Source organism: Cynoglossus semilaevis, chromosome 10, assembly GCF_000523025.1.
Source record: "Cynoglossus semilaevis isolate Cse_v1.0 chromosome 10, Cse_v1.0, whole genome shotgun sequence".
Classification (NCBI taxonomy): Eukaryota; Metazoa; Chordata; class Actinopteri; order Pleuronectiformes; family Cynoglossidae; genus Cynoglossus; species Cynoglossus semilaevis.
Window position 1 is genome coordinate 17246525 of NC_024316.1, and position 19727 is coordinate 17266251.

General features: G+C 41.6%; 1 protein-coding gene across 6 annotated transcripts in view; it reads right to left on the minus strand.

The window, feature by feature from the left end:
- Positions 1 to 1444: 1444 nt before the first annotated feature.
- The window catches only part of LOC103385342 (monocarboxylate transporter 2-like), a 28292-nt gene continuing 10009 nt past the window's right edge, over positions 1445 to 19727 (minus strand). For 4 of the 6 annotated variants that reach the window (XM_025059027.1, XM_025059030.1, XM_025059029.1 and 1 more), the window contains exons 6-9: positions 18164 to 18307; positions 11194 to 11399; positions 9647 to 9736; positions 1445 to 1614 (exon numbers count right to left, since the gene is read on the minus strand). In XM_025059027.1, the coding sequence (XP_024914795.1) occupies positions 11386 to 11399; positions 18164 to 18307 (158 nt within the window). In that variant the 3' untranslated portion in view covers positions 1445 to 1614; positions 9647 to 9736; positions 11194 to 11385. Of the gene's footprint in view, positions 1615 to 2424; positions 2625 to 9646; positions 9737 to 11193; positions 11400 to 18163; positions 18308 to 19727 lie in introns of those variants that run through there. The other 2 variants (XM_025059031.1, XM_025059033.1) reach the window with 2 other exon arrangements.

The window sequence follows — 19727 nt, forward strand, 5'->3', positions numbered from 1 at the left end:
GTTAAAAAAACCCATAAATATCACATTTTATAAAATAGACCAGAATTGTCCGGAAACTTCTAAACTAGGTCTGGTAGACGTCAGTAACGTCTTCTTCTTCTTCTCTGCAGTTTCGCCCTTTTTACTTTCCCCCGTCTTGTCCCTGAGACAGTGCTGCAAATATGGACTGATCTCTGGGTATGTTTTTCCCCCCGTGCAGCAGAGATTTCTCTACCGACAGGCTGAATCCCTTCAACTTCTGAGCTGTGCTTCTGACGCAAAAAAAAAAACTGAAAAAAAAAATCAAACTAAAAAAAAAGATAAGATTTTGCAAGCAGCTGCCTGCTGTGGTTTTTCTGTATCTGTCAGAATAATGTGACAGTGACACAGCAGCAAAAGAAATCAAAAGCCCCTGTAATTTTTCAGCACGCTGTTTAGAGAGAGAGAGAGAAGAAGAAGAAGAAGAAGAAGAAATTAAACAAAAGAAGAAGAAAGCAGCTCCACAATAGGAAACTCTGCTGGTCAGGAGAGAACAGCTGCTGTGGAGAAGACACACACACACACACACACACACACGCAGTGGCTCAACCCAGAAAATGTCTCACACACGTTCGCAGGAAATTGACAAATCTTGGTCCATTTCTGTTGGTGAAGTCAGTAACAGAAAAGTGAGCAGATATTGATGTCGGTACCAGGTGACTGGATCTCAAGATTCCACACCTGAAACAGTTCCTATTGTCTCTTACCTATGAAATAAATGTTTTTTTGGGTTTTTTTTTTTCTAGGTCAAATTCCTGTCAAACACTTTAATTTCAGGTCTTGGTTTAAAAAAGTAATTATCAGTAAAAAAATGTCTTCGTTGCGTAGAAATGTCTGTTAACTTCAGTCGGTGATGACACGACCAGATCACGTTCACCTAAACTGCAGGTTCCATTTCTGAACTTAAAACCCACAGGATTGTTGACACATTTGAATAAAAAACTGTAAAAAAAAAAAAAAAGCCATTTTCATGCCAAACCAGATGAGAGAATCGAACCTTACCTGAGCACGGCAACACAAACTGTCTGAAGGTCTCAGTGGACCCACACAGATCCATCCATCGTGCTGCTCGAGCTGATCGCAGCCGATAAGTCAAAATCTGGCTGGAGGAGAGAACTCCGCTGACTCCGTCTCCCGGCTCCGCACTTTGATAGCAACAGTCCAGTGATTCAGAAATGAGCGGCTCTGGTGGAGGGGGTGAGGGGGGGCAGAGGGGCAGAATGGGGGGGTAGATGTACGGCTCTCTCTCAGTTCCACCTTTCACACACCACTCCTCTCATTGACACTGAATTCATTTGTCCCTCTGCGTTTGCTGGCGCCTACAAAGTGCCTCTTAATTAAGTGCGGTGGAATCTCTCCTGCCACCGTCTGCATCCTCCCAGTGAGAGGGGAGTCTCCGCGCGAGCCACAGCGGCCACAGGCACCAGCAGCAGCGGCAGCAGCAGCAGCAGCAGCAGCAGCAGCTCTCACTGTGTCTCCCTTCAGCGAGCACTGAGAAACTAATGTTCCTGTGCAGCCTGGCTGAGTGTAAAGACTGTATCACATGTCTGCCTCTGGAATAGACGGCGAGCTGACACTCCACCTGATCACACGCCACTGAAAAAAAGAAAAAAGAAAAAAAAAAAAATCACAGACACTGTGGTCACACGGCAGTTATTTACATTTTCAATGGATTCCTGGTCTGTTTGTCCCGAGGCGGCGTTCCCTTTCAAGTCCTGCTTTTTGTTGCAGGTTCTCACTGTGTCCTACATTTTGAACCACAAACACGCACAGTGGGTTCTGTTGTGAGGCTTTTGAGGTTGCAGACATGTCAAACTGCAGAAAAAGTCATTTGGGGGGAAAAAGAAAATCTATATATATTTTAGTTTGTTTACAATATATACGCACAAGATGACGAAGGAATCATGTGAATAAAGAGTGGTATTTATTTGGACTGTCAAACAAGTACGGGTAATGACTAATCCTGATCAATCTAGATGTATCTCAATTAATCGTGACTAATCGTGACGTAAACCCACAGTAAATTACGAATTTACTGTGACATTGACAACCGTGACATATATATGTATATATGTATTTTTTACATATTTAAAAATGTCGACGAATACGATTAATACAGTTCTGTTGATCTAGCTAGATGTCGACGAATACGATTAATACAGTTCCACCAATCTAGCTAGCTTATAAAAAACATACACACATATATTTATATACATATATATATTAGGGCTGTCAATTGAATACTTTAATTTGACGTTAAATCCTTCACAAACACACACCGGACATTGATGGTATTTTAAGCTTGAGGCGCTTTGGTGAAACAAAAACCTTTCCCACAGTGTGACTAAAACGATAATAGCTATAATAATAATAATCATAACTTGCCCTCGTTTGCATTTGTGCCTAGTCGTAGTCGTAGTCATGCATGAGAACATCTGTGCAGGGGTGGGGTGGAGGTTAGAGTCTACGGGGCAGTTGTTTGTGTTGCTCCTCGTGGGGAGGTCCACACTTTGGAAACGCCTTGGAAACAACACAGCCCCGTCAACTGGAGGTGAACTCCACACACACAGAGGGGCAGTTCTTCAGCCCGTGATAGAAATGTAGTGCTGATCATATCAGACGAGGGGAGGGTGAGGAGAGGGGAGGGGGTGAGGAAAGAGGAGGGAGGGTGAGGAGAAGGGCTGTTATTTAGAAGTAAATCAGCAATGATCTCCATCACTGGGAAACAGCTGCAGCCTTCTTCACATCACGCTGCCTTCACCTAACAGCGAGCTGGGCGTTGTGTCTTGGATTTTTTAGACCTGTATTACTGGAACACTGAACCTGTCCGAACTCGTTAGCTGACACTTTAACGGCAAAAAGACTTCACATTTGTCTTGACGCTTGCTGAGAAAGACAGAGTGCGTTCGCAGTTCAGTAAAACCGTGGCAGAAACCCTGAGCGAAAAGAATAGCCAGAACCTGCTCATGTAAAGACTAGCGGTGGGAGATTTTTGTTTCCCGCAATTTTTTTTTCTGCGATTGTACGGTATCGTAACCAATAAAAATGAATTTTGAAAACATCATTTCATAATCATTTATTTAAAAAACAAAATTTGCCGTGGATATTGTGGTCCACCGACCAATCAGGGGCTGTGATGTCATGTGGATTCTTTCAGCAATGACTAATGAAACAACAGATGTCACCACAGGGTGTCACTGAAGAGGTTCAGCAAACACAGCTGAACTTGAGAACAGTAACATTTGGCCGGCGCCCCCTGCCTTTCAAGTCTAAGTGCAGCAGCGTATCGGCCTTTATGGGGTTTTTTTTTTCCTTCACTAGAACTTTTTTATTTTAAAAGGAATTTCTTTATGGCCACATTCTGAGTAAACTTCACTGAAGTAAATGTGAATTTATTTCCTGTCGAATTCTCGTCCATGAGACGTTTGAGGGTTTGTTTGTTTGTTTGTTTCCTTGAAAATAACCTAAATGTGAAAAAGGGAAATTTATGTCCCTGCCATTCAGAAACAGGAAGTGCAGAAGTGTCAATATTGTGCTAATTATAAAAGCTATGAAATAATTTGTTATTCTGTAGCAGATTCTTAAAATTCTTAAAAGTAGAAATGTCAGATAACATCGGCCGACTGATGTTATCGAGCCCGATATTAGCATAATTATGTCATAGCTGTAAAAATTGTTATCATTTTTTTCCTCTGATTATGAAAACCTCAGCCTGGGCTTCGCATAATGATGTGTGACCTAAAATAGTTTTAAGGGAAAAACAGCTGTATGTGAAAGTGAAAGTCACTAGATGGCAGCATTGCAGCTCATTTAATTAATCTATTTTTAATAATCAGGGGATGGTACGAAGAGCAGCAACTCATACAGTGGTTTGTACAAATAAACAAATAAATATTACCAGACCTATATCGGTATCGGTTGATATCCGAATTGGAAATTACGTGTTTGGACAATATCGGCAAAAAGTTAATATCAGAATTATCCCCACTTAAAAGTAAAGATTTTTGCATAATTGTTTCCTAATTGCTTAAATGTGAGGATAAATGTTTGGGTTTTTTTTTTTTACCCAGTCATCCGTGAAGATGACGACTGGTTCACAAGAACCATAAAAAGGCAAAAAAAAAAAAAATATGCTGAGCAATCATTTCCACAGAAGGCCCGCTGCGGTCAATAATTGCCCCTAAATATTTTCCAATATCGACGCAGAGAGCCAGGACTGACCTTTATTTAAGCTATCCATTTCAGCAGGCCTTACGCGGGGCTGTAGAGCAGACAGTGGGCTGTGGGCATCTTAAAACACATAATGTTAAAATCAATAACATAAATGGTCTGTTTTGCTGTCGCACCGAGAAAATGAACTGCGAGCGGCCGAGAAACAGTTCCTTGTGCCGTTAAAGTTAATATGAGGCTGTGAGGGCGGCACGACTGCAGCAAGGTCGGAGGACGGGACTGGAACAGACAACATGTCGTTGGCTCCTTAAGGCAAACACACTTTCAGCTCAATGATAATATGTGATGTGTAACAGAACCAGAACTGTTGCAGGACTCTCTGTTTAGAACCATGGAGGAATCCATGCTTTATAGAGATGAAATAAACTGAGTGGAGCGAGAAGAGAGAGAGAGCTCTTTTTTTTTTGTTGTTGGTTTTTTTTTTTTTGTGTTTGTTTATTCACGTCCCATCATTGAAAATGTAACTATTCCAACATTGGTATTGTCTGGCTACACAGCCAAACAACCTGGAGGGAGAGTGGAGGAGAGAGTTGGACAATAAATGCAATTAAATACGTGGAGCGTTTCAGAGATGGAGTGACTGCTGGAGGTCATGTTGTGTATGAGGCGTGTCAGTGTTTATCTTATGGGAGATGCTCAGAATAAAAAAACAAGTCTGTGAGCTGCTCCTGAAACCATAGGAGAGAAAAAACAAAACAAAAACGAAGAAACAACAGGACGATGAAGTGGAGAAAACAGAGGTCCCTGAAAGACACACGATGCTTTCAGGTCCAAATTACACCGAGTGTAAGTCCAACTCTCCATGTTCAGACTGCAGAGGCCGTGGCACTGGAGTTCACCACACTGCAGGCGAAAGATGATTATGTCTGGACAATTGCTGTCTGATTGTCCAGACTGTAGCTCCAATTGTTTTTAAACTAATTTGATTGTCTGTTTTGCTCATTTCATCTCTATCTGGCCGTTGTCACTGGGGTTGGATTAGGCAGCAGAAAACAACGCTGCATTTTTGTTATGTTTCGGTTTTTTTTTTTGGTTAGTTAGTTTGTTTGTTTTTAATCAAATAAAGAAGTAAATTAAATTCATGGACTCATTCCATCACAGCCAGTGTCTCGGTCGAGACATTATTGGCTTCCTAAAGCCGCAGGAAGAGGAGAACCGGGAGCAGTGGAGTGGCAAGAACTGCAGGAGATGCAGGAGAGTGGGCGGAGGAGATGGACTGATGTGGTCGATGTTCTGGCTGCTTTTACTAGAACGAAGGAACTGGTTCATTTTAGACATCAATGATGGGCTTTTCGAATGATTAATCACAATTAGTCATGACTAACCGTGACTAACTGAAACATAAAAAAAACATCCTTAATTATTGATCAAACTATTTATTGTTTTTGTATTGCTGATCCAGTCTACTAGAACGGGAACCAGTCAAAACTGGTTGTCACAAGGACATTTTTTTAATTCCAAATGACTCATCTGAATCGTTTTGTTTGTGAGAATGAGACGGTGGTCTAAAGCAGAGGTTCTCAACCCTATTTTGAGCCATACATTATTTTTTCAGTACCAAAGCATTCTGTACGCTGAGGTCACTCAACTCACGCCGTTCATCGTTTTTTTGCAGCTGGTAAATCTTAGTCAACAAGGTTTTGCGTGGAATACTGCCACCTAGTGATAGTGCACCAGTGTCACTAATGGGCCAGAAATTAGAGAAAGTGTGGAAATGAGGAACTCACAGTCCATCCATGATTGTGATTTTGTCGTTTACAGTCACGCACATCATGGACGAAATAAGCACCTCGGGAAAACTATAAACATTAACGCTGGATACGTTGAGATAAGAGATGATCATAAAATCAGCTGATAGGAAACAGGTTAAGATAAAACCAGGCCACTTCATTTCTGCCTGTATTAATTCACCAAACCGACCCATTAAAGCCCCAGCCTTAGAGAACACACACGGTGAAGGGGTTAAAGGTAATTATCCAGACTTATCAAATTTTTCCTACATCGGCAAGAAGACAACTTACCAAGATGTAGTCAAGAAATATTGGCAGCCGCGTGTGTTTGCTCTTAACGCCTGTCTGCTTCCATGTCAAATTCACTTTCAGAAATGGCATTCCTACAAGCCAGCGTGTTGGTTGCTTCCTGTGCCGCGGGTGGCTAAGCAAAATGAAAATGTCAATAAATCGTTGTGTTTTGTTCAGCATGGGAGGACGGCGCGTCTCACGAAGAAGTGCGGCAGAGTTACCCGTTCGGCTTGGCCCTCAGCTGCGCCTGCTCTTGTCAAAACAGGAATCAGGAAAGGTTTAAGTGTGACATTTAAAAACGATATTACAGCTGATTACAACGCCACCGAGCCCAGGAGGCTGATTTTCCATCAGATACAGAGAACGTGTCACTCTGTGGATCCTGACACGCAACAGAAACCTTTTTTTTTTTTTTTTTGTGATAAAAGTCATACCTTTCTGGAGGCTTTTCTCCTATCACATCAAGACGATCCGTACCGGCTTCACATTTACACACTGGTGACAGCGCTTTGACGTGCAACAAAAAAGGGGGCGGGGCCTGAGCAGCTACGAAAGATTCCTGTGAGGGGAGATTTTTATCTCACAGTTGGCTAACAAGTCAGAATTTTCATCTGTGAAATCAATAAATCACTGGCAGTAAATGAGTGAGGACGGGATGGTGAGCGATGCCTCTTCAGGGATTCATTAGCATTTTCATTGAGTGTTTTTGTTTTCTCAGGCATTTGCTGCTCCTTTCCAGAAAGGTCAATGGGAAACGTTCGGTGTCTACTTTATCTGCATGAGCCGACTCTCAAGTTCAGCCAAGTACGAAATAAGATTATGTTTATAGAAGCTACCCTGAGAATCTGGCCTTTGAATCTTATTCGGAAGGGAATAAATGTCTTTGTGGGACGAATCGGCGCAAACTACTATTAAAATAAACCGACTCTTGAGTGGAATGTTTTTTCAATTGGCTGAGCCCCTCATGTTTAATGGAAATTGAAAGTCTCACCTTTTACATCGCCTGATCTCAGCGTTTAATAGTTTCTTTTAAAGGATATTAATCTTCTCATTTGATCTAAGTTGTGGATAAGAATAAAGTTGTTTTGTTTTTTTTATCAAGTCAGGCAACCTGTTAACTTCCCAGACACACCTGGGGGATGGTGAGTGATATTAAAAAAAAAAAAAAGAAATTCTCAGGTGAAGAACCTTTGCAGCAGCAGAGCAGGTCTGGCTCTGTTATTGTTCAAAGCTTACGTTTAAAATTGAAAATGCAAATGTGTCTTCCGTTGTTTCCTGGCGTCTTTTGACATTTACTGAGAGCCGCGCTGTTTGATCCCGCCATCGAGTCAAATGTCATTGCGTGCACATTATGAAATTTTCAAATTAAAAAAAAAAACAAAACAAAAAAAGCCATGTAATGCAGTGTTGGGCAACGGCAGGGTGGGACAGAGCCGGGGACATAGACATTTCATCATAAGTAGTCATTCTTTTAGGCCAAAATTGCTGATGGCAGTCTCCAGAGAGAGCAGATGCTGTTGCCTTCTGGCTCCAGGCTTCACCGTTTCATTCCAGTAACTGCCTCCTGAGACCTGCTACTGTAAAAACTGCTCTCTCTCTCTCTCTCTCTCTCTCTCTCTTTCTCAAGTCAAGAAAAACACTAATACAAAGGCAGTTGTTTTTTTTTATCACTGCGTCTCAAAATATCCCCACCAGTCAGCAGTTATCTGGGTTAAGCACATGGCGCTGCGTTAATAATTGAGATTAAATGTAAAGCCCGTGCATTTTCCCGCGCTGACCGCGGGATCAGATACGAGGACGTCAAAACGGTTCGTTGGAACGTTCTTTAATGAAGGAATGAATCTGTCAGGACGGACGATTCCTGCGCCACAGAGTCACACGCTCGTCGCCGGTTCCTGTTGCTTTTGTTGTGTTCCCCTCACGTTAAATAAGGTTGACGGGTCGCATTCAAGTGGCGCTGCCTCCATCACATCGCATGACAATGCAAAAACGCTGACAGTTCACATAATTGAACTTGCCAGTCCCCTGACGGGCGCATTCATCTGCCGAGATGAAGCCGCGTTCGCCCTTCAAATGTTTACAATGGCGGCTGAATGGCGTGAACATAATCATCTGGTCATGTCGCTGTAACCGCCATATGTTATGTATCACAACAGCAAATACTACATTGTACTCCAAAAGGAGAGGCGTCTGCCTTTGTGTCTCGGTGAATTTTGATTTATTTCATTTCTGCCAGGAAGGGAAGAAAAACTCACCCTTTTTTTTTTTTTTTTTTTTAAGGCAAATAATTCAAACATTGAGGCAGAGATGAGATGGAAAAATGTCAAAGAGTCCGCTCATCCTTTTCTATCTCGGGGGAGATTTAACCGAAATCTCCGTCTCACCTCCGTGACCAGGTCGGAGCGTCTCGTTCAACCTTAAATGGAAAACACTCAGCAAAACAAATGGACCTTAAACTGTTTGATACCTGCTGTTTGTGCTCTAAAGAGCTCTCTAGAACTGATTATGTCGACTGTTACTCTGGCACTCTCCATCCCAGAGCATTTGTTCTGGGCCAGTGCTGACTTGATACGGTACCAACACCTGCAGATACCTAAAAATGAACATAAATACACTTTTCTGCAGATAATAAATGCACTTTCCACTGATTTACTTTTTTTTTCTTTGCTTTTTTTTTCATCCTCTCCTGTAATTTCACCGGTCGTCACTGTTAAACAACATGACCTACAATGTTGGTACTTTTATGTGCCTATTGTTGAACAGTACCTCTCTTCCTGAACTGAAAATAACACAATTAATCTTAGAAAGAACGGCCGTCGTGACAGACGTTATTTGAGCCGTTTGTCTGTTTGGGACCACGATCAGCTTTTCTGAAATTAATGCAGAAATGACGACAAGCCGTGAAATACTGTACACACCGCTGGATGATTAATGTCGGGTTTTTCCCAGTAGTACTGCGGGGGAAATAACCCCCTGTATTTTACCCCATCTGTGAAACAGCCCAGTAATAAACACCTGACGCACAGGAGCAGTGGTAACGTACCCGTGGGGCAGGGTTGGTTTTTGGTACGTGCCGAGGCTGGGATTTGAACCAAAATCCTCTGATCACCAGCCTGATCCCTCAGTCCCTGTTTGCAGTACTGAAGTACAGTAGTAGTAGTAGTGGCAGTATTGTTATGTGGAAATGCCAAAACAAACTCAAGTATAGAGTTGTACTGTGTACTTTGATATAAAAAGTTTACCGAGGTTCAACTACAGTACATATCACTTCAAATGATGTACTTCTGCAGGTGATTTTCTGTCACCTTTCAGTGGTTACACCTTGTTCTCCACCACGGAGTTATTAGAACGACATAGAAGTTCAAAGAGTTCAGTACCTTGTGACGTTCTGGTGAATGTTCCAAACGATCTCATTGGTCGAGGCGTGGACGACGTGGAAGTGAATTCAGAGTCAGTGAGAAACGGACCTAAAGAACAATATTAAAAATACAATAATGTGTGTTAATTGTCAGTATATAAATATACAAATACATATATACATATATAAACACACACATATATGTATATAAATATATAAACACACACATCACATATATAAAGTATATATATACACATATTTACATATGTGTATATATTTATATGTCTATATCGGCTGTCAATCAAATACCTATTATCAGATTAATGAAAAGATAGCTGTAGATCAATCATGACTAATTATGAGCATTATTTTTCAGAATAAATCAACATTGTTATATATGACAAAAACATATATTTTTGTATATGTTTTGTATATGTCACCAGAACAGAAAGATAAATAACAGCAGGTAGATGTCTGTTTTATTTATTTTTTTATCAAAATGATTGAAATGTTAATGTGTGATGATGGGATTTAAAACTTGAGGTGTTTTGGTGAAACGAAAACGTCTCCCAGCAGTGTGTGTAAATAACAACATGTGTATCGGTTGTTTGACGGTGTCTTTTCTACTTGACCTAGCCTTATCAAACACGGCCGTCCTGGTGGCGTCCATATTTGTCCTGACTGTAACATCTGGAGCACATCTGAAGTTCTTATTGAACAGATGGGATTCTCTGTGACCAGTTGCAACTGCTGAGGCGAACGGAACACAGCGCACGACCGACGGCCCGAGGTGAGGCACAGAACGACCGCGCTCTGGAAATACACGGTGTATTTTTGTCCGCATATTAGAAAAATGAGCATACAGTATGTGTGCTATTGATTGGTGAGCCATCAACCAGGAGTTTGATGAGTGAGCTGCTGTAGTCCTGGGGGAGAAGATGCTCCAGTATTTGCCGTATTTGGTTTCTGGACCAGCCCAGACCTGCAGGTGATCAGCACTTCACTGCTCGACCTTATGTAAGCTGCCGACTTCCTGCTGTGCTGCTGCTGCTCGCTGTATGACTGATTCAGAGACCAGGACACAAACCATCCCCCTCCCCCTGTTCAGAGACCAGGACACAAACCACCCCCCCCATCCCCCCGTTATCCCTGAGAACAATACACAGCAGCCTTAGAACATCCAACGTCAAATGTTCTTCCAGCGGCTACATCGCGGTCGACTGTTGTTCAGTTTGGGTCGGATCTGTTCGTAACCCAGTGTGAATGGGTCAGGACCGGGCTGATTATTGAAACCTCCAAGTCAATGGTTTTTAGTTGAAAAAACAAATGAAAACGAACTCTGGGTCAGAGAGGAAATACTGCCCCGAGTGGCAGTTTTTAGTATGTCATTGTCATGTTGGCCTTCACCTGTCCTTCTATGTTCCTATCCTCTGATCAAAATACTGTCGGTCACATGACCAAATGAACTAGATCCTGTAGAGAAGCGGCCGAGCTTCAGTGAACAGCTTTACGGAGATTCTGTGCCCTAACCGTACAAGAGAGGATGCAGCTGAGGTGGTACAGCACCTGGTTAGATGATGTCTCCTTCGGGCGATGTTCCAGGAGAGTCTACCTAGGAAGAGACCCCAGGGCAGACCCAGGATGCACTGCAGTGATTATATCTCCCAGCTGGTCTGGGAACTCTCAGGGATTCTTCCAGAAGAAATGGTTAGAGCTGCTGGAGGGAAAACAAGCATCTGGACTTCTTCGCTGGGACCGTTAACCCCCGTGACCTGGAAGAAAAAAAAAAGTTGAGTAGAGTCAGGAACATTTGTCAGATTTGAATCATTTGGATTAATCAAAATAAACTTTTGTCCTGATTGATCAGGATGAATCACGATTAATCATGATTAATCTTTTAATTTCCACCCCAGTGATTCATTTGAATAAAACTTGTAATAATTTCACAGCCCCAGTATGTATAAACACATACGCTTACACACTTATTCGCTGTCATTTATTATTTTATTTAAAAAATACAAATATAATGTCTAATGAGCCAAAAAAGTTGGCCATCCCTCTCTGCAGAATTACCCTGGTTCCACAGCATTTTTTTTTTTTTTTTTTTTGCCCTTGTTTCCTTCTCTTTTTCATTCGAATCTCTTCCTCCTCTGACTGATTGCCTGCGTACCAACCCCGGTGCACACCTACAGTCCCTGGTTTTTGTCTTGTTGCCCTACATTCCAGTCCACCTGCACACAGTCACTGCGTTTTCTGTGCCTTATTAATGTGTGCTACATTTTCCTCTTCTTAACCTGCAGTTGCATCTACTCTGGTAACCTCTGCCAAAACTGGGTTTTGGATTACCTGAAACAGATCGGTTTGGAAACACTGCTGCCTCCATTTCTATTTAAAAACACCCAGCGCTGTGTTTTCTGTCTGCACACAGAGGGATCTTCTCTGTGATCAATGGATCAACAGAATCGATGGAGGTTCAGTTTCACCTCGTGGCCAACTCATGAGAGCCGTAAAAGTCTCAGATTTACTCGACTTATGACTCAAAATATCTTCCTTTTATCATGTTTTTTATTTTGATTCTTTTGTTTTTCCATTCTGACTGAATAAAAAAATATCTGAGCCTTAATAGAAATTTTATTTACAGATACTTTGTTTAATAAAATATTCAGAAACTTGGCTGATGTCCCACTGAGACCTATAACAGTTTTTTTCTTTTTCCATGAAAAATAACAGTTGTTGGGGGGGGGGGGTAAGGGGCAACAATAATGACTGTAAATGTTATATTCTGGGCCTGGGAGAAACTGTTTGGAGTGTTTTTCAAAAAAAAAATCTTTCCTTACAGATGAAGGTTTGTACTGCAACTCAACATAAACAAAAAAGTATGTTTTGCTGAAATGCAAATACAAATTTCCTCTGTTTCCATTTCCTGCTTTGTTAAATTATCTCCAAAGTTAAAGTAAAAATGTTAAAAAATCATTAGTTTTTATAACAGACCAGAGTTAATAGTAAAAATTAAGTTATTAATTATGGGAAAATGTGTTGAATTTAAGTTTTCCACACCCTGTAGTACTACCTAGTTCCCCTAGGGGTCCCGAGAACAACTGTTGAAGACCCGGGGTTTTTTTTTAATTAAAATGTATTTTGTAGATTTATGAAAAAAATAATAAGTATGATATTCTACCTAAAATATTAGCGGTTCCTGTAGCCGTGCTCATGGAACTGTTTTGTGTGTAATCTTGTTAGGACAAATAAAATATTCCAGCCGTTCTATTGAGGCTTTGTTGAAGATAAGAATGTTTTAATTGCTGCTTTGCAAACTGTGGGGTAAAAAATTTAAAAAAATTAAAGTTTTGCTAAAATACTGCTTTGCAAACTGTGGGGTAAAGAATGAAAAAAAATTAAAGTTTTTAAATTCATAAACCACGACAGAGATCTAAGGATGGTCAAAGAGGTGAGAACTCTACTAGTTATATTCTTGTTATATTTTTCAACATGCTAACGCTAACCGTCCCCTTCCCCCAACCTCGGCAGACTTTATGGGCAAATATCGTAAAACATAAAACTGAAAATGTCTTCTTTCCTCTGTAAAGAGATGATTGCATATCAAGTCGGATGCTTGAAGTACCTACTGTGTACGACTCCTGTGTGGTGAGAGGGGGAAGCATTTTTCTTCCAATGGAAGAGTGAGCCAGGTTTATGACTATGGGGAGCAGAGGGTGGCCTTTATTTCCCTGAGAAGAGTCATTATTATTGCCCTGCGAATTTATGGCCTGCTTCTGTGGGGAACCTACCAGCGGAGAGCCTGTCATTTCTCTTACCACCTTATGCATTATTGATAAGTCTATGGTCCCATCATCCATTGTGTGCCACTGCCATAACTCAGCGCTCCTGAACACAACGTGTACAGTGTAAGGCCGGAGATTGAGCCCGCGTTGTGCCGTCGACTGTGGTTTACAGCGCTGTTTTACGAGGACTTGTTAAAGGAAACTTATGACAACATGAGGTACAGTATCAACAGAGGGCGCCTCCTCCACCACGGTGGCTAAACACGACAAGACGATCGCTCCAGGGTCAAGTTTGACAGACAAAAGAAAATGAGAAAAATCAAACTGATCATCACATGTAACTCTGGAGTCTTTTATACGCCGTTGACATTTAGGTTCCGGGGGAGGACAGAGAGGACGGCTGGAGGCAGGGGAAGGGTGTGAAGACAAGAAGCTGAGGGACATTAATAAAGTGGTGACGGGTCATCTGTGCAGCTCATTTCATACATAAGGTAACTCCGCCTGCTCCACTTCAAAGACTACGTTAATGACTTTTAGGGGAGAAAATTAAAATTAAAAGCAAATGCCACAAATAAATATTTCGAGAAGTGACACGAAATTTTACAGTAGATGCAAATAAGACGACTAAAGATCTGGAAGATCTAAAGAGCAGTTCAGGGCCTACCATCAGTAGGTAATTAGTCAATAAGTGCAGTTTTATGCAATTATCATATGTAGAATTTCTTACATCACGGGTTCTCAAACCCCGGTCCGGGGACCGGTGCCGGTCCGTAGATCATTTGGTACCGGACCGCAGTAAAAACAAAAAAATGTACTTCAGTTTTACTCATTTGCTTCAGTCAAAAAGGATCCAGTCATATCCCTTTACTAATGTTTCAAAACAACAGGTCAAAGGTCATTCAGACTCTGATACTAACAGAATAAAACTTCTAAAAGAAGTTTTAGTTTGAAAATGTAATGATCGCAGTAATGGCTGATACCGGCCGACCGGTCCTTGGTACCATAAAAGGTTGGGGACCGCCGCCTCACATGACACAAATATACTGTATGTGCTGTATATATCTGTAGTGTACTTCAGTCAGCTTTAGCTAATGTGTACTGATAGAGAATCTCCATCAGCTCTGTATGTAGCAGCTCCTCGGTGATACAGTTACGATATGACATCATCGTTTTTAACAGGGATAATGAAAACAGCCTGTTGCAACAAAGGATGTTCTGTGCTCTGATCCTGTCCTTCAACTCTCCATGAACAGCACAGCTGTCAAACCAGAAGCTCAAGGAGAAAAAAAGAAGCAAATCCCGGCAAAGCTTTCGTCATTTCACAGGTGAACTGTCCGTCCGTCCGTCCACAGATCCGTGGACACACTCAGAGTCAGTGTAGACGCTGGAATGCGGCGGTGACTGTGTGTTTTGTTCTAATGGGTTCATCAATGCTGCTTTATTTGGAGTCGCCCACGTGTCTTTTGTCTGTCTGCCTGTCTGCCTGTCCTCAGATACTTGGCTCAGTGAAGGACCCTTCAGACCAGCAGCAATCATCCCATTTACACCGCTGAGAGCTGAAGGCTGCTCCACGCACCGCGCTGCCGTTCTCTCTGTTCTCGCCACCGTGTTCTTCACTCACTGCTGATCAGGTTAATTTGGATTCTTTCTGTGTAAATGTTGATTTTTCTGTTTGCTGCTGTGAGCGCCTCAAAACCACTGAAGCTGCAGACGAGAGTTTTATATTTACAAAAAGAAACATCGAAAAACACAGGGAATTAATGTACTGATAATTCACGAGGCTGCGCTGTACTGTATACGATACTACTGTGTATGATGTTCTACTGCAGTGCCCTGTACTTTATGACACTACGGTATTCTATACCTGTACTAGATACAGTAGTTTTTATATATACAAATATACAGGGCAGTATGTATTAATACTGGCCTTTCACTAAACTGTACTACTATATTATACTCTATTCAACTACAGTGTGCTATACTATACTGCACTGTACTATAGTATTACTACACTATACTAAACTTAAATCTACTGTTCTGTAGTACAATATATTATACTACTATAGAGTACTATACTATAGAATCTTGCATTTACTATACAATACTATATTGTACTATACTGATACTTCTACAGTATACCTCACCAAATGATACTACACTACCAATGCCATACCATACACTACACAGTACTATACAACAGTTTTTGCATACCATCACTACTGCATCATTATGCAGTAGTCTGTATATATCGATTTGGCAATTTTAAAAGTCACAAATCTTTGCGACCCAAGTCAATAGATATTATTCGTAATATCCCGCTCCTGGGAAACGTGATGCGAGACGACCCAAACAAATATCTCTTGTGACCCACCTGAGGGTCGCGACCCAGTCTTTGGGAAACAATACTCTACACAGTCGTTTTTCCTACAGTGTTGAACCCAGACGCAGATAAACGTTTGAATGAGTTCATGTTCCTTTATTTCTCTGCTTTAAATAATTATGATTCCTACCGTTTGCAGATGATAAGACCGTTTACAAAGAAGACAGAAAAGGTCCTGTCCCTGAAGTCAGACTTTTATCTCAACTGTCTGAAAAGCCGAGGCGCTGGTGTTACGTTTTTTTTCCCCTTAAATCAACAGACAGTTCTGTTTTCAGAGGAACTCCTTAGCTGCTGAAATTTAGTCCAAAAATACGTAGACCGCAAGAGTCTGATGAAGACAAAGGAAATATCCTACATCCTCAGTACATACGTACACGTACACTGCAGTAATATATGTGTGTGTGTGTTGCCAGATTTATTTTGCAAACAGTTATTTAAGAAAACCAGAAACCACCTGATACTCCTACAGATACTGTACTACAACACTCCAAAGACTGGTACTGTACAGTACTGCAGGTATTATATACTACCACGGGAGAACAGCGCCATTAGAACAGCTGTGAAAAATGATAATAAGAGCAGTGTGTGGAACGACTCTCCGATGGTGGATTAACATACACCGGGGCCGGGGGAGAACAGAAAGTTCTCCGTTGTTCTTCACAAACATGTGGAACACCTTTCTCTGAGCTTTTCACTACAAATAACGAAGCGAATAGTATCAGACAGAGACGTGGTGAACTGTACTTCAATCAAACACACACAACGTCATCAAGAGGACCAGGAAAACACTTCAGGATCAGGAGTGTCAAACTCATTTCCAGCCACATAAGCAATAATGAGACTCTAAATGTAACTACTCCATAACGTATTAATACTTTCTGTATTTAATTGTTAATTATTCAAGATACAAATATTGTACAAAGATAATGTGTAATTAAAAAAAACTCATGTTGAGAAACTCAGCAGCATGGACTTTAAGGCCACACACGATTACTAGGCGGGCCACATTTGGCCCACAGACCTCATGGCGGGCCACATTTGGCCCGCAGACCTCGGGTTTGACACATATGTTTTAGTGTTTTCAGTAGTAATTATTCATTTAAAAAAAAACAATTTTCAAATGAATCGGTCCAGGAGGTTGTTGAGGTTCACTTGCTCAAGGGTTCAAGTCAAGAATGGGTTTAAAACGGAGAAAGAAAAGATTTGTCACAACCAGAGTCTGTGGCTGAAAATGGTCGGGGTTTCAACCCCGTCAGTCAGTCACAGAGGTGGAAGCTGAATATAGCTGACCCGTGCATGTGATTGACAGCTAAATTGTCCATTAGGAGCCTCAGCTGTTGTCGCTGTCAATGTGCCACGTGGTCGGCCATCTGCTGCCAACCAATGATATTCAACCTTCTACTATTTAACCTGGAAAATAATACTACAAATCTAAATCTGGAACGTTCAGGTGGACTGTAGCTGCTGAGAATGGGCACACTGTGTGGATATATATATATATACACATATATATATATGTTTATACTGCGTGTCTATGGCAGTGTCTAAACAGTTTAGCTGCACTTCAAAACCACAATTGTATTTCATTTTAAAAATCACTGTATTTCCATTCACAGGATTTAGACCTTTCAACATCTGAAGGAGAAAATACTGTGAATTTCCCAAGTGAGTTAGAAAATAACTGAATAAATGCCAAGGATGGGAACAGCTGCTGAATGTGAATGACTTTCAAGCCCTTCAGTTAGTTTTTGTAATTTTTTTTTTTTTTTTAGAAAAACAAAGTACCATGTAGCTTTGAAAGTACTTCTGGGCAAAGTACAATTTTTAATCATCAAATGCATTTTTATACGCAACAACTAGAGATGGTTCGATCCAATATGACTTCACTTATCGTCAACTTAACTTGTGCCGTAAACAAGGATACTATCGCCTCGGCAACGGCAGCACAGAACGCTGCAGGTGAAAGAAGGAATTGATTGATATCGGCATCAGCAGCTACTCCAAGTTGCAGTGTCGTATCGGTATCAGGTATGAAATAATTGTATCGAGTAATCTGAAATTTAAACTGCAAGCTCCAAGTTGCAGTGTCGTATCGGTATCGGGTATGAAATAGTTCCATCAAGCAATCCGTAACTAAAACTAAAAAAATTATGGGGGTAAAATATTTAGCTTGAAATGACTTTTCCTCTGTGTTTCTCAAACCTGGCCTTATTTTTGCTGCACACAGAGGCGTTCAACTTTTACCGTCCCGCTCCTTCTTAGTAAACCGCTACGATCAACTTTAAGGAGAACTCATTCACTTGTCCATATGGTTTATGGCTTCATGAATGGCTCCAATTCTCTTCAGGCAAAGAATACGGATTTAATCACACACCTTTGGCAGACGCAGGGAGGCAGCTGTGACAGTCAACACACTCATCACGTTGGCCACAGACTCCGGAGAAACTGTCCTTGGAACCAAAAGAACCTCTGAGACAGTGGAGCCCCCGTCGGCCGCTCCCGTCTTCATCATGTGTCCCTACAAGACAAATCTACATCACCAGAGATCACTGGGTATTTTTCAAACATCTCACCATCCAAGAATGAAAACACAAGATTAAATGTGCAGTCTAGGAAGATAATCCCGGCATTACACGCTTACTGACGTGTAATTACACACGTGTAATGAGTGAATGAGGTGTTGTGTCGTACGTGGACCTGCAGTTGATTTGTGCCATCATGTCATATCCTTCTTTTCATTTTGAGCCAAGGACAAGCTGATACGCCTCACTTGCTCTTATAATTATTTCTGCTTCTCGTCCTTTTTCATGCCCAGTCTGTCAGACGTGCTCTCAGCCTCAGCCCATAGACCTGGGTGTTGATCCCAGAGGACACGGGCCTGGAATGCCTATCTATTCTGCAAATGGGAAGAGGGGAACCATCTGAGATTCAATACAATTTTCCAAATGATGACTGAAGATTTAAATGGAATCTCGCAATGTTATCTCTTGGGTCGAATTGGCCACTCAAGTGTGCTGCCCAGACAGACTGATAACGCAGCCGGCTGCTTGTTGGGTTTTTTTTCACCCTCCTCATCCACTCGCCACGGATGATAATGCAGACTCGATGGTGACATTCAACCGAACCTTTTTGGAGCATTTGAGCAAAATACGTCTTTATACGGCGTTGTAAATTAGCGCATCACTTCAAATAGATTATAATCCGTAAAACAATCCTTGTGTTGTCCATGTAACACTCGAGCAGTAACAACGTCCCCGGAAATACATGCTCAGTAGTTTGGTCTGCATTAGCCAGATAAACAAGAACAATGGTTGAGAGAGGGCTGTGTCTCAGATCAGAGTGTCAGCTTAATGTCTTGGACTACCAGATTAAGGAAACAGGACACGGCTCTGCACAGTCAGCTCCGGAAAGTACTGTGCATGTGTTAGGAAGATAATCCGAGCATTCTTAGGCCCCACCGGGGGACAAAAGGCGCCACACTGCCCCCTGTTTTGAGAAATGTAACTACGACGTTGTTAATTGTAACTGAAAATAATCTCATTAAGTTCTTTTCTTTTGCAAGGCAATTTCTTTTAAAGGCATTAGTCATGATTGAGTAGTTTAGCAGTTTAACATCCTCCGTTGTTGGAGTTCAAAACCAACGGCTTTGTTTCATCCCATTTGTATTCAGTGCGGACGCCTGATGTCCGACAGCGGCGCAGCTTCTGTGGTCAAGACTCTTTGATATCAAACTGTCTGTGCATCACAGTGTGGTTTCTGCTGAGACTTTGACAAGCTTTTTACTGACATTCTTTAACAAGGGCAGCAGATGTGACACCCAGCCTCTGCGGTTAGCTTCTGTTTGTTGCCTTCTCAGTTTGATTTTATTTAATTTTTGAGAGAAGCGAGTGTTTCTCAGCGTGCCTCCTGCACGTTGGTAGCGTTGTACTCGGTGCGTC